The sequence below is a fragment of the Pleuronectes platessa genome, chromosome 2 (genome assembly GCF_947347685.1).
Source record: "Pleuronectes platessa chromosome 2, fPlePla1.1, whole genome shotgun sequence".
Taxonomy (NCBI): domain Eukaryota; kingdom Metazoa; phylum Chordata; class Actinopteri; order Pleuronectiformes; family Pleuronectidae; genus Pleuronectes; species Pleuronectes platessa.
The window spans coordinates 19,281,494-19,294,816 of NC_070627.1; the positions used below are offsets into that span (position 1 = coordinate 19,281,494).

General features: G+C 41.5%; 1 protein-coding gene across 4 annotated transcripts in view; it reads left to right on the forward strand.

The window, feature by feature from the left end:
* The window catches only part of LOC128452465 (plexin-A1), a 185,222-nt gene that overhangs the window by 38,633 nt on the left and 133,266 nt on the right, over positions 1 to 13,323 (forward strand). For all 4 annotated transcript variants that reach the window (XM_053435529.1, XM_053435531.1, XM_053435530.1 and 1 more), the window contains exon 3: positions 11,982 to 12,164. In XM_053435529.1, coding sequence (XP_053291504.1) covers positions 11,982 to 12,164 — 183 coding nt within the window. The remainder of the gene's footprint in view (positions 1 to 11,981; positions 12,165 to 13,323) is intronic.

Sequence of the window (13,323 nt, forward strand, 5' to 3'; positions counted from 1 at the left end):
TGTGGAGTTCATATTTGTGCTAGATAATAATTTCTAGCCTCTGGCTGTCTTTAGGATGTTTATGGCCATAGTGAGATGGTGGCTGTGTTTCTGTAAACACTAATGTTTGAGCATATTAGATGTAGCTCTGTCAAAAAAGAGTGTGTAAAATCTCAGATGAAGCAGACACACACCAATCATCATTTCAGCCCTGTTACCTGGTTATATTTTCCTGCTCTGTACTCTATGTGCGGCCATTCATTTTTTGTGGAACAGAGTTATGTCCCTGAGCTTTATTAGTGAACCCCTGACCTTCTCTCTGGTTTCAAAGTGGATCAATACAAACCATTTCTACACAAGGAGGGAGAGTCTGACTCAGTGAGATGAATGCAAAAAAAGAAAGTTAAAAAATGCAGCGACAAAGTGGGGGGAAACGAAAGAGAGAGGCACGGAGCTGGGCAAAAGCAAAGATTAACAAGGCACGAGGTGTGCAGGACGGGGGCGGGTATTACAATGAGAGAACAAGAGGACGAGGAAGTCGGATGCCAAGCAGCATACAGGAGAGAGTAAGGGAATTTTAAGGATGGTGTTGAGGAGATAAGAGAGATGGAGTGAGTGTGAAAATAACACAGCAAGCCAAGAAACACTCAAGGGGATAGGGGATGGAAAATGAATTGAATGCAACACAGAATGCACGGAAATGTATTACTTATAAAACCAGAGCGTTGGTTCTGTAATTCTCAGTTAATTGGAGGTGATCAGCTCAAGCTTGTTTGTTCAGGAGTCTTTCATGTGCCTGCACTCATCACTGGAGTGTGTGTACTGTAGGCTATATGCTAAACTGATGCTGCATTTTGAAAAGATTGGAAACCAAAACATCAAGCTGCAGGCTCGAAACAGAATGAACTACTTTTAGCATCACAAATTTCTCCAAAATATCAGTCTTGAGGAGTTTTTGAAGCCTTGTTATGTGCAGCAGTCACTGCTGGTCAACTGCAATTTGGATGTGACGTCAATATTGCGAGTGATGACAGTTTGAATTCTGATGAGAGAAAATGTCATTAGGAAAGAGAGGCAGAGAGGGAGAATGAAAAACAGCCAAGGAGAGAGCTGCAATCCTTTCGCAGGCAGGGACTGCTCGTAGGGGAAGCGTTGATTCACAGACAGAGAGAAGAGGAGGGCGAGAGGAAGAGTGATAGCATCAGAAATCTTTTCACCACAGCTGCCAAGAACAGTGGGAGAAAAGGAGAATGACAAAAGGGGGAGAGAATTAGAGGAAGGAGAGGAGAGGGTGGTTGAACAATGGTAGTATTGGCGTCTGTCACCTGGTCACCACACTGTCCTGTATCGAGTCTCTCAGTCATGTCAACACGGTGTATGTATTTGTGTGTGTTTTTGTGTCAAGAACACAACATAACTCTGTTGGGGTGTTTTGACAAAATACCTCTAAATTGAAAAAGATGTACTCTAATTTGAGAAATTCAGGGTCTCTCTTTGCTCTGGGGTCACTTTGTAGAATATATTTTCTTACTCACTAAATTCATCACATTAAAGCGAAAGATGAAGCAAGTTTCAGCTTTGAGGTCATTCAAAGTTTGCTTATTTAGTTATAGAAAGCCATTGAAAAGTCATGTGAATCAACACCAGGACAGCGGTGGGAACAGCTTCCTAAAGCTCTTTTTGAATCTTTTAACACTCTACACAGCAGCTTTGGTTTTCATGCTGTTGAAGTCAGTTACCAATTGACAACACATAGACACCATGTTGGCTTTTATCAGCACAAACTCTCCAAACATCTTTGTCAGTGTCTTCTATGTGTGTGACATTTGTTGAAATTTCATATTCGATTTTTTGCGTTTTCTGTGGACTTCAAACTAGAGTCCAGGCGGAGAAAGTCTGCAGACATCCGGATTCTCTCACTCGGACATTCAAATTGCATATTTACCTCAACATCTGTTTCAATTACTTTTCTCCACACACATAATAGAAAACACCTCCACCTTTCTTAATCTAGAGCTACAAACTGCAAACCAACTGCTTATTATGTAGCGCAATAGTATAGAACAATAGAAATGGTAGTAAAGGACTTAAAAACAGTTCTTAGTAGGTATTATAAGACTTGAATTGGAATTGAAGTGATGGGAAAGAATGAGAGGATGAAAAAACCTTAATGGCAACATTCCTTGTCCCTGTTGTTGTAAACTCTTCACTAGACGAAGCTCATATCTGACCTGAGGCCTTTTCAGAATGTCAGGCTGCTTTCTCTCAGTAATCAGATGGATGGGGAGGCTGTGAACTGTGTCACAATGCAATCCATCAGTCAGTCTGATAATCAATCATAGCAATACATAGTTGCCACAAGTGCTAGTCATTTCATGGTGCGTAGGCCAGCTGTCGTGTCAAAGGTAAGATTTGATGCTAAACCTGAAATCAATATGGGAACATGCAATAATGTTTTTAATGGTTGACACATGGATTCGATAAAAAAAAACATGTTTGAAAGTCGATTTATTTCGATCTAGGCAGTCGGCCAGGAGAAAGAACAATTTTGTCAGTAAAATTCCTAATTTGTTGGCCTGTGGTACGTTCTATATCTTAATCATTGTATATTTTATTAGTTTACCTATTTGACTGTAACCATGTAGTTAGATATAATTAGACAAATTTAACTTTTTGTACATTATAGCGCACATAGTTTAAAAAAGGTTTTAACACCGTAAGAGAATCAACAGCCTGCTTTGGTTTGTATTTGCAATGCGTCCTAGAGATGGCTGCTGTAAAAAGCACAATGTAAATAAAGACAATTCATTTATTTGCTCCTTAATAATGCCCATAAAGATTTGCATGGTGTATCTGGAAAACTCTCAGTGGACATTTTAAATCTTACAGCCCAGTCATCAAGTTGCTGCCACCGCTGTTTTTCTAATGAGGAGGTGCCCTTTTTGTGCAACCAATACAAATCTTAGTGAGACTTATCATCAGTTAAACAGCCTTTCAGCAGAATATGTACACATACATACAGAGCACAAAGGCATGTTTATATGTTGATGCTGGTGGTTATTAAATGCACACACAAGGCAAATCAAAGCCTTTTTTCATTACGTTGTTACAGAAAGTGGAAATGACTCTCAGACCAGCTCATAACCTTATTAAATCAATCATTATGAATATCATCTAATGAATGCAACACACTTGTGGTCTTTGTAAAACACAGTCCGATATCTGTAGACCTAATCTAAAAGGATGTGCCAGCAAATGCATTTAAGTAATTACTGTAGACCTGATTAACTGAGCCAGAGTTGATGAGCGCAGTTAATTGACAGTCTAAATGAGTTGAGCTCAGATACACCGATTGGGCAGCTTGTCTTAGCTGTTGATTCTAATGGGTCGTCTTTCGGTGCATGTTTAATTGATTTGAAATATGGAATAAGTTGATTCCATATTTCAAATCAATTAAACATGCACAAGTTTTTGAATTTCCACCACACTGTGTGGGTATGTGAGTTAACAGTATCACGCCTGCTCGGAGCTAAAGTGGCACTCTCATCCTATTATTCAACGACAATAGGAAACCTTTTGGAAAAGACCCCATGCAGACTCTGTGAGCTGCTTAATTCTCTCTCTCTCTCTCTCTCTCTCTCTCTCTCTCTCTCTCTCTCTCTCTCTCTCTCTCTCTCTCTCTTTCTCTCCTTGCTGATTCCCCCCGAGGAGTGTTTAGCTCAACAAATCCCCATCTCCAGCACACCTCTAATGATACTAATTGTCAGTGTAATTATGTATTGATCTGTACTGTGTGGGTGGGTGGTGTGTTGCATACATCATTATCAGGTGTAATCAGTAAATGTGGTGAAGGGGATGTGCCCCGGTTGCACATTGTAATAGTCTCAGTGTGTTGGTATGAACACATGAATGTGCGTACTCAGCAGCTGTTGACATAAATCATCATCTGCCAATCAAGTATGTTTTTTTCCCCTGCTCTGACGTGACTGTAAAATATTTTTTCTTTCCCAACAACACCCTGGGTCCCATTAATAGATGTGTTTATTTTAGATGCTTCCCAGAATAACAAGTGGGGCAATTGTGGATACTTCTTGCTTATTAAAAAGAAGAAATGGTGTTCCCAGAGCATCCAAAATCTGTGTTTGCATGAAATACATGCTTATTATGCTCTATCAAATAATTAGAGAACATTTTAGCAAAACTTTGATGATTTTATGACTCTCTCCCTTAAGGTAAAGGTTAAAAAAAAGGTGGTTTTAATAGCAAATGTAAAGTATGGACAAAGGCTCCATTCGTATCCATTTACGAATCTAATTTTGAGCATAAATTAAACCTAAGATGAGCTGTCAAGCTGAAAAGCTGGGTTTCTCCATGTTTAATTGCATTAGATGAACCCACATTTGGTCAAATTGATCATATGTTTCCTGGCAGCTTTCGTACAACTTGGATTCAGTTACCGGTGTCATCTGAACTTTCACCTTTTAAAATATCTTTTGCGGGTTGAAACCTTTAAACCTGCTGACTCAGTCTTCCACTGCTGGTCGCTGAGCTGCTCCATCAGAGCAGTCGGAGGTTAAGTAGCAGGGCGCCCGTGGTGGCTGCTGATGGAGGGAGGAAGTGTGTTACTCATGCACTTTCTCCACCCACAGTTCCCAGCTGGTGTGTGGTTTGAACTGATGCTCGCTGATCACAGGCTTCTTTTGTTTCTCCTTGTTAACTTAGATTGTGAAAGAGGAATTTTCAACTGACTGTTAGTCTCCCTACCCGCAGTTTATTTCCCCCTGTAGATGCTTTACTACACACAGTATGCAGAACTTTTCCTCTGTCTCTCCCATTCAGTTGAACCGCGGTCTAAACATGTGGTGACAGCTTTTGGATGCAGCTCTCTGAATAGGTGCCAACTCCTTGAGGTTTCACTGTCTGCCTGGAGAGCATTCAACATAGAAATTACTTCTGTGCAACCCTAGCCTGGATGCCAGACGAACTTAGCCCCGCCCACAACATTTTGGTCGGGCAGTTCGGTCTGGAGTCGCTCCATTGGGAAAAAATTATGGGGCGTGTTTCAACTGACCAGGAAGTAAAATTCGTCTTCGCTCAATTGGATAGACCTACAACCAATCAGAGCAACGTAGTATGTGACGTATGCTAAGCAACGCATTGTGAGTTATTTACTGGGTTCACACCGGACGCTTCAGCGCAGCGCCAAGCCTTAAATAACAGCTGGCTCCCATCCACTCCCATGTTAAAACTTTGTGCCGGTCACACCGGAGGCTGAAGCACCGCGAGGCAGCCTTGACGCAGCGCGGTGCTTCAGCCTCCGGTGTGACTGGCACAAAGCCGTGCAGCGATCTACTGGATCAACGGGTGATATTATTAGCGCTGCCCGGCGGTTCAGCGTCAGCCAAGCGCCGGGGCGATAGGGATTAGCGCGGTGCTTTGGCGTCGCCTCCACGTTCTGTGTTGCTCTTTCAAAATGAATGCGCTGTCGATGTCTTCTAAAACAGACTCAATGGCAGCATCTACACATCTCAGCTCGCCAGCGGCAGGCATGTTTGTTGAAAACAAATTCAACTCGAGGGCACTGCGATGACGTGGTTGATTACGTTACCGTTGATCATCTGTCAATCATCGTATAAAGCCCGCCCTGACAATCTGATTGGCCCGGTCGGGCCATAATTTTTTCCCAATGGAGCGACTCCAGACCGAACTGCCCGACCCAATTGTTGTGGGCGGGGCTAAGTTCGTCTGGCATCCAGGCTAGTGCAACCCATAAATATGGAATTGTTGCAGGCATCTCCATTTAAATTATTGATCAGTGAGGTTTAAGTAGCTTATTCTAAAAAAACGTTCTGACAAAAATAATTTTCTTTCCTGCATTAAGGTGAGAGCACCTCGTCAACCTGTTTTAAATGAAACCGTTTTCCCCGAAGACGTTGATGCATCATGCTTTTTGTCCCATTTGCGACTCAACCAGTCAAACACACACTGTCTCTGTGGAGACATCAGTGGAGACTATATAGCCTCTTAACATTGAGGCTGATTTAAAGTCGTGTGAAGGTCCCTTTGTGTGGATTTGATTTCACTTTTGCATTTATTCTAACTTGTCATGTAGAGGGTTGTTTTGAGGAGTAGGGTTAACTGGCTTATCACAGTGACATTTTACAAAGGTTAATGAAAACAAATTAACAAATGGAAAATATTTTTCTCCTATATATGCATCAATGGCAGGTCAGGTTGGGCATCGTTTTGGTCATTTCTGATACAGGGGTAAATCAATACTTTTAAAACTGTGCCGATGAAAGTACGGAACAGATATTGTTCTATAAAAAAAGCACTCAACAGCGATCCATATTTGGCAAAGGCAAGGGGAAATTGTAAAATGAAATTTAACACATTAACCCGGCAAACTCGTAATAATTGAAGTACTTAAATTTAATATAAAAATGTAAATAAGTGCAAAACTCTTCAATTAACATTCAAAATCACATAATAAATAAACCCTATTCTATCCTATCTACAATAATGTAACACTAAATAACAGTTTCATTGCTTAATAAAGCAAATACTCCAGCTTTAAAATGTAATGCAGCCATGTAGACAGTGGGTTGCCACCAGAGGTGAGTGTAATCTTAACTAGGCATGTGTGGTGATGTTAATGTTGCCTGTAGGCAGGGCCAATATTTCTGTCTGTAGCTTTATCACTGAAATGAGGCACTTAAATCTGCTGTGATTCGGTCTGGTGAGTACCTGCCATGTGGGAAGGATTTCGGTACAGTTCCATATTGTCATGTTCTGTGTCTTTGTGACTAAATTGCCATCATAAGATTAATCTTTTACTATGGCTTCAAAAGACATGCAGATTTTTGGGTTAATTGAAATCTCTACATTTGCCGTAGATGTGAATGTGAGCGACCTGTCCATTCAGCCTCTCTCCAAATCTCACCTGGGTTTGTCCAGGCTGTTCCTCTGCTTTATAAATCAGCACGGGGGTGCATGCAAGGACAACGCACGCACGCACGCACGCACGCACGCGCGCACGCGCACACACACACACACACACACACACACACACCTACACACCTACACACACACACACACACTCTGCTTGTGTTTATTCTTCTTAGAGAAAATCCAGCAATGTCTCCATGAGTTCAAAGCCCCTGCTGAGATTTCTGGGTAATTTATGAGCTGCCCTCTCCCAGATCCCTCGCTCCGCTTGGAGCCAGCCACATGCACAGACAGACACATGTGAAAAGCACCTGCATCTGAAAACTCAATCTTAGCACTATGCACATGTGTGTGTATGTATACGCTGTGAAAGCAAGCTGGAAGGCCTGATCAGAACCAGCTCACGTGGTCTATGTCATACACTGTCTTTCCTCCTCACTGCGTCTCTTTCACTTCTCTCCTTCTCTGTTCCAACACAGACAAAACACACACACACCTCTGTGCCCTTTTTGTGCAACCAATACACATATTAAAGTGACTTATCATCAGTTAGCCTTTCAGCGGAATATGAACACTTACATACAGATCACACATGCATGTTTATATGTTGATGCTGGTGGTCATTAAATGCACACACAAGGCGAATCAAATTATATTTTATTGCACTCAAATAGGCCATTTTGTGCACATACAGTATGTCTACAGTAATTGCGAAACACAAAAGATGTTGTGTGTTGGACTGTGAAAAGTGCGTGTGATTTGGCACAATGAAAAAACAGCTGATGACCAGCAAGCGCCCTTTCATTTGCCCTATCCGACAGAAGCACACAAACAAACACACTCTTGCCTTCACGAACACTCACAAGCACACACCCTGATGAATTGTGGGCTTGTCTTGAATCCATGCCGTCAGCATTTATACCAGCCGCCCCTTGTCCCTGTCTTTTCTGTCTTCTCCACTCCTTTCCCGTTTTCTCATAAAACAATATTTACTATATCTGTACAAACATGTTTTTATTTAGAAACACAGCACTGCTTAATGCAACATACAAATCTACTGACATGTTATTGAATGAATGAATGTTTCTCTGTTGGCCATACATGTTTTCCTTTCACCTTAATGACCATAATTCACAGAAGTTTATTCAATCGACAACACCATGTATGTTCCAGTATATAAGCCCATATTGTATTCTGCTGTTTCCATAAGCTTCACTGACTGGAGGTGACTATTGACCAGTTCCACCTGAGGTGAGACGTAATGTTTTCCCAAAAAGATTTCACTGACGCAACACGTTTAAAGAAACATCAGTAACAGGGGAAGGATTATTCCAGTGTTTCCTTCATTGCAGGCCAGCGCACATCTGTAATCAGTGAGGGTTACCGCGGGCTGAGTCGTGCACACACGCGTTTGGTGCCATATGAACGACTGCATGTATATTTCATCATCTTGCAGTTGGTAGTTGAGTGAAGCAGCTCTGGGAGAACCACCACAGCTGTGACAGAACACGTGACCTCCAGCAGTTTCTAGGGACCACCATGGGTTTACATACGTCTGTCTTCGTGTATAAACCTCATATATTGTATCTGTGGTATTTAGGTCACATATTTCTCTATGACCTTGAGTTTTAGCTGAGAGCTCACATGGACTGTACTGTATATACATCATGTGGATAATGGTTCACTCTCGGCCTTTGTATAAACACTTTCAAACCCCATTCGGACAACACGGCCTAGAGAGATTTAAATGGTTTCCAGGCTGTGTGTGCAATATAGATTAGATGACGACCTGATAAATTTATTTCAACTTCTAACAAGTGAAGGTTTTGATCTCGTCTAAAAGTGAACTGCAGATTGCCAGTATTGTAGGCTCGACAAAACGAGGAACTAAATTCTGACTTTGTCCAAGTCATTCAATTAAGAAAATAATTAGTAAGTTCATTAAAAATAAAATGATAAGTAGTTTCATCATCCATATGAAAAAAAACAGTTTTATTCTTATTTAAAAAATTATTTGTGACTTTTCAGTTTTCAAATGACCTGAAGCGAGCACACACACACACACACACACACACACACACACACACACACACACACACACACACACACACACACCACAAATACACATGCATCGCGTTTTTGGGAGGCTGCCTAGAGTGAGAAAGACCAAGCTCCTGTGAACTGCAAATCCACACATTCATTCAGAGCTCATCGAAGTCACGCTGTAAAAAATCTAAACAAGAAACCACCTCCTCTACATTTGTAAGACCCTGCTGCCAAAGTCAGTGAAAGTTGTTGGCTTAACTCTTTCATCCCTGGAGGAGGTTTGCATCTTTAAAAACACTGCAGAACGTTAAATAGCGTCTCCAGCCAGTAACCCTGCAGAGACCTCAGACGAGAATATTCTTTCCATTCTGAATATCAGCCATGATGCACATAGGAACATTTTTATGCCTTGGATTTGCAGAACCCACACTGCAATGGAGCTTCCATTCAAATGTTCTCCAACCTCAAGGGAAAACCCTTTAATTCGAAGCTGATCAATGCTGTACAAACTCCAGACCTTCAGGAATGCTATTGCACCTTTACCCTCAGATGCCCCAGAGAGACCTATACATGCTAATGGTTGTGTGTGTGTGTGTATGTGTCTGTGTGTGTTAGTGTATGTGTGTGTGTGTGTAAACCCTCATAGACTCCAAGGGCTACTGTATACAATATTTTTGACAGCCAGTCACCTCCATAGAAGATGGATTAACCCTTTAACTGGTTTCCCTTAGGCTCTGACATCATGGGATTGTGAATGTGTGTGGGTGTGTGTGTGTGTGTGTGTGTGTGTTTGTGAGACTATAATGCAGACTGATGGATCTCTTTCTCATGACCACACTATACAGTTTTAAATTGTTGCCCCTAGTTGTATGTCACATGAAGACTACTGGAATTGCTTTGTTGCTCGAAGCCAAGTCTGTGTGTACACACAGAAAATAAACGGGATGCTTTGAATGTATGTGTGTGTTTGTGTGTGTGTTCAAGCGCAGGTTTGTATGTCCACATAGTACATGTGCAGTTGTCAGTGTGTTGTCCGTCAATCGCCTTTGTTCCGAGGGAAGAAATTGCCCAGTAGCCATTAGCAGTAACAAAAGAAAGTTGTTTCAGGTAATAGCTGCGTATGTTCCTGTCTCTCACTCGCCTTAACACAAACACATACAGATGCTTCCATTAAAATCTGTTTTCCCTTTCTTTAACCACTTGACATCACAGCACAAACTGAAAACTGTGTGGCCCTACCACCCCACACATGCTCACACCTCCACAGTCGGTGAACATAACATTGGTTCAAAGAAGTGTATGAGGGACAGAGGGAGAGAGTCGTGACTGAGGGAGGAGAGATGCAGGCAGAGGGAGAATTGCCAAGGAAGAATGGATGAAGAAGGTGATGCAGAGAGATGAGACGACATGGGATGGCTGGACAGAAGTAGAAAAAGACAAAGCCGATATTGATGTTTGCTCAGTTACTGAAGCAGCTGGAACAAGATGGAGAAATAGAGTGAGAAAGAGGAAAAAGGCAGAATAACGGGTTATTGACGTGTGAGAGCTGCAGGCAATTTAGGCATATCAGGAGAGCGAGGGAGGGGATGTTATCTTTGCTCCCGTGTGGATCAATCATATGATGTAGTGATAAGACTGTGGATTACACTGCCATTTACACACTCCCCAAATGTGTGTGTGTGAGTGAGTGGGTGTGCGTCTACGAACTCACACATACGTCTTCTGACTCTGGTTAACACATAGTGATGTCCATTCAGTTCCAGCAGCATTAAGTCAGCAACCTCAAGACACAGATGCTCTCACCTCACAAATTCAGTTACTTTTTTCGCACTGGACAGAAAAACATAAACGTCTTATTTTTTTTTGTTCAGTACAATCTGCATTCATTCCCAGGTAAAATGACTCTGCATTAGTGATGGTTATTGATCAGCTCCATCTCTTATAGACAGAGATGTAAACATGAGAACTGGATTAACACTGCAATGCACATGTCTTTCAGAGAAGACAAACACTGTATCACAATGAGCCTGCTAAACCAGGTTAAACTTTTTTATTGTTCCACAAATGATGCTAACTAGCAGTTGGCTGTCTTAAATCTAAGGTTATGATAGATTTGAATTTGTTGATCAATCGTTTAGAAATAGATTATATATTTGAAGTGGTATAAAAAAAACTCCTCAAACAGATAATGGGCCTATGTTAATGAAAAGAAAAAGTAAATTAGCCAAATTGTAGTCAGTTAATTATTTGTTAATAACTGAATTGATTAATTATCATTCTTCTTCAACAAAACCACACTGAAATTAGATTAATCGAGATAAAGCATTTTCAAAAACACAATTTTTTTTTAACCTATCAAACCATTCACTGTCTGTGGCACGTTAACCCCCCTTCAAAGGGAACTGCCTGTTCTGAGTGTGGGAGTGTGGTGACTGGTTAAGGCATCATATGGGTCAGTGGATTACCCAGGGTAACTGGCCCCTCATGACACTGGAATGCCCCAGATATTGTCACATGGTCACGAGCATTAACACCGGGTCACCACAGTGACTGAACACTTTACAATGTGCTCAAGGTTTTGCATGGTGGGACTCTTTTGGAGAAAAGAAGGGTGTTTTTTTGAGTGGTCCATTGGATAATCAGACAAAAATGTTAAAAGTAGATAATGCACCTATCGTCCTCTATGAGCCCTCACTGTGATGTGAAATCAAGGAACAAGTGGAACTTTTGATGCGTCTGCTATGACTATGGCCTCATGACCCTTTTTCTACATTGAACTGTTAAAAATAAGGCTCCAAAATGTATTCATTATTTGAATTACACAAGATCGAATAAAGATAGTTGACCTTTTAAGAATACAATCCTTCAAACATACTGTAAGACCTCTTTAGTATATAGTATATGAAATTGATGATTCTCCATATCGAGAATTTAAGTTTGTGCAATTTTATTTTTGTTTCTTTTGTCAGGCTCCTTGTTTGATTGTTGTTTTTCCCACTCTCTTCCAGCCTCTACAGATAGACGACAACTTCTGTGGCCAGGACTTCAACCAGCCACTGGGAGGAACCAGCACCATCGAGGGCATCCCCCTCTTCATCGACAAGGACGATGGGATGACCTCGGTGGCGGCGTATGACTACCGTGGCAACACTGTGGCCTTTGTCGGCACACGCAATGGCAAACTGAAGAAGGTAGGAATTCATATTTTATGTGCATATTACTTTTTCTTTTCCCATGTAGAGTGATGCATTCTTTTGGGTTGAGTTAAAGTAGTGATTCAGAGCAGGATAAACTCGGCTTGTTGTTGAATAGACATGTAGAATAATGGATTTAACTCATTTAGAGGTTATTTGTGTTTAGGAGATTGAGAGTTTTTCTCGCGAGAGAGGGACGTTCAAGTGCCTCTTTAAAACCTGCTCATTTAACAAGCAGTTTAGAGCAAGTGTGTGGCCGTTCCCCCATCGATCGTCATGTTAGTCACGTCTGACATAAAACGTTAACTGCGGCGTCCCAACGCCAAGTGCAGCCTCGCCTCTAATTTTAAGAGCTGGCCTTCAATCTATCAAACAGCTTTGACTGTTGAATAGCTTTTCTGTACTGCTCAGTTGTGCAGAACTGACCAATTCAGGTGGAAAGACAGACAGGAGGACAGGGGATAGAAAAAGTGAAGATGACAATTAGAGATTGTTTTACTGTTTAATGTTGTTTTAACATCAGCGTATGTGTCTGTGTGTCTATCGTTAACATCAAATACCCAGTTTGACCTGTAATGTAGTGGAGGAAATCATGTTAACTGTACATTAATGGAACAGATCCACAGTCTGTGTTGTTGCTGTTGCTGATCATACATAACGTTTGTCTTTGGGACTGTATGTTAGACGCATACTGTTAAAACGTGTCATAGTTATTATTCTATCTATGTAATATGCTTGTGTTCAGCCTGGGTATTTGTGTGTGTGTGTGTGTGTGTGTGTGTGTGTGTGTGTGTGTGTGTGTGTGTGTGTGTGTGTGTGTGTGTGTGTGTGTGTGTGTGTGTGTGTGTGTGTGTGTGTGTGTGTGTGTGTGTGTGTGTGTGTGTGTGTGTGTGTGTGTGTGTGTGTGTGTGTGTCCAGTCTTTGGAGGACAGAGCTATCGGGGTAAATGGTAGTTCATTAGAATTCTCCCTGTTTCCCTTCGCACTGCTCAAGACCTGTCATCCATTCAATATTATGAATGCGTAATCAGCCTGTGTGTTTGTGTGGTTATAATGTGTGTTTGCTTATACACACCGTGTTTGTGTGTTTGTCACTCACAGTACGCATAATAATGTGTGCGTTTGTGATTTGTGCGTGCCAGCGTGTGTGTTTATGA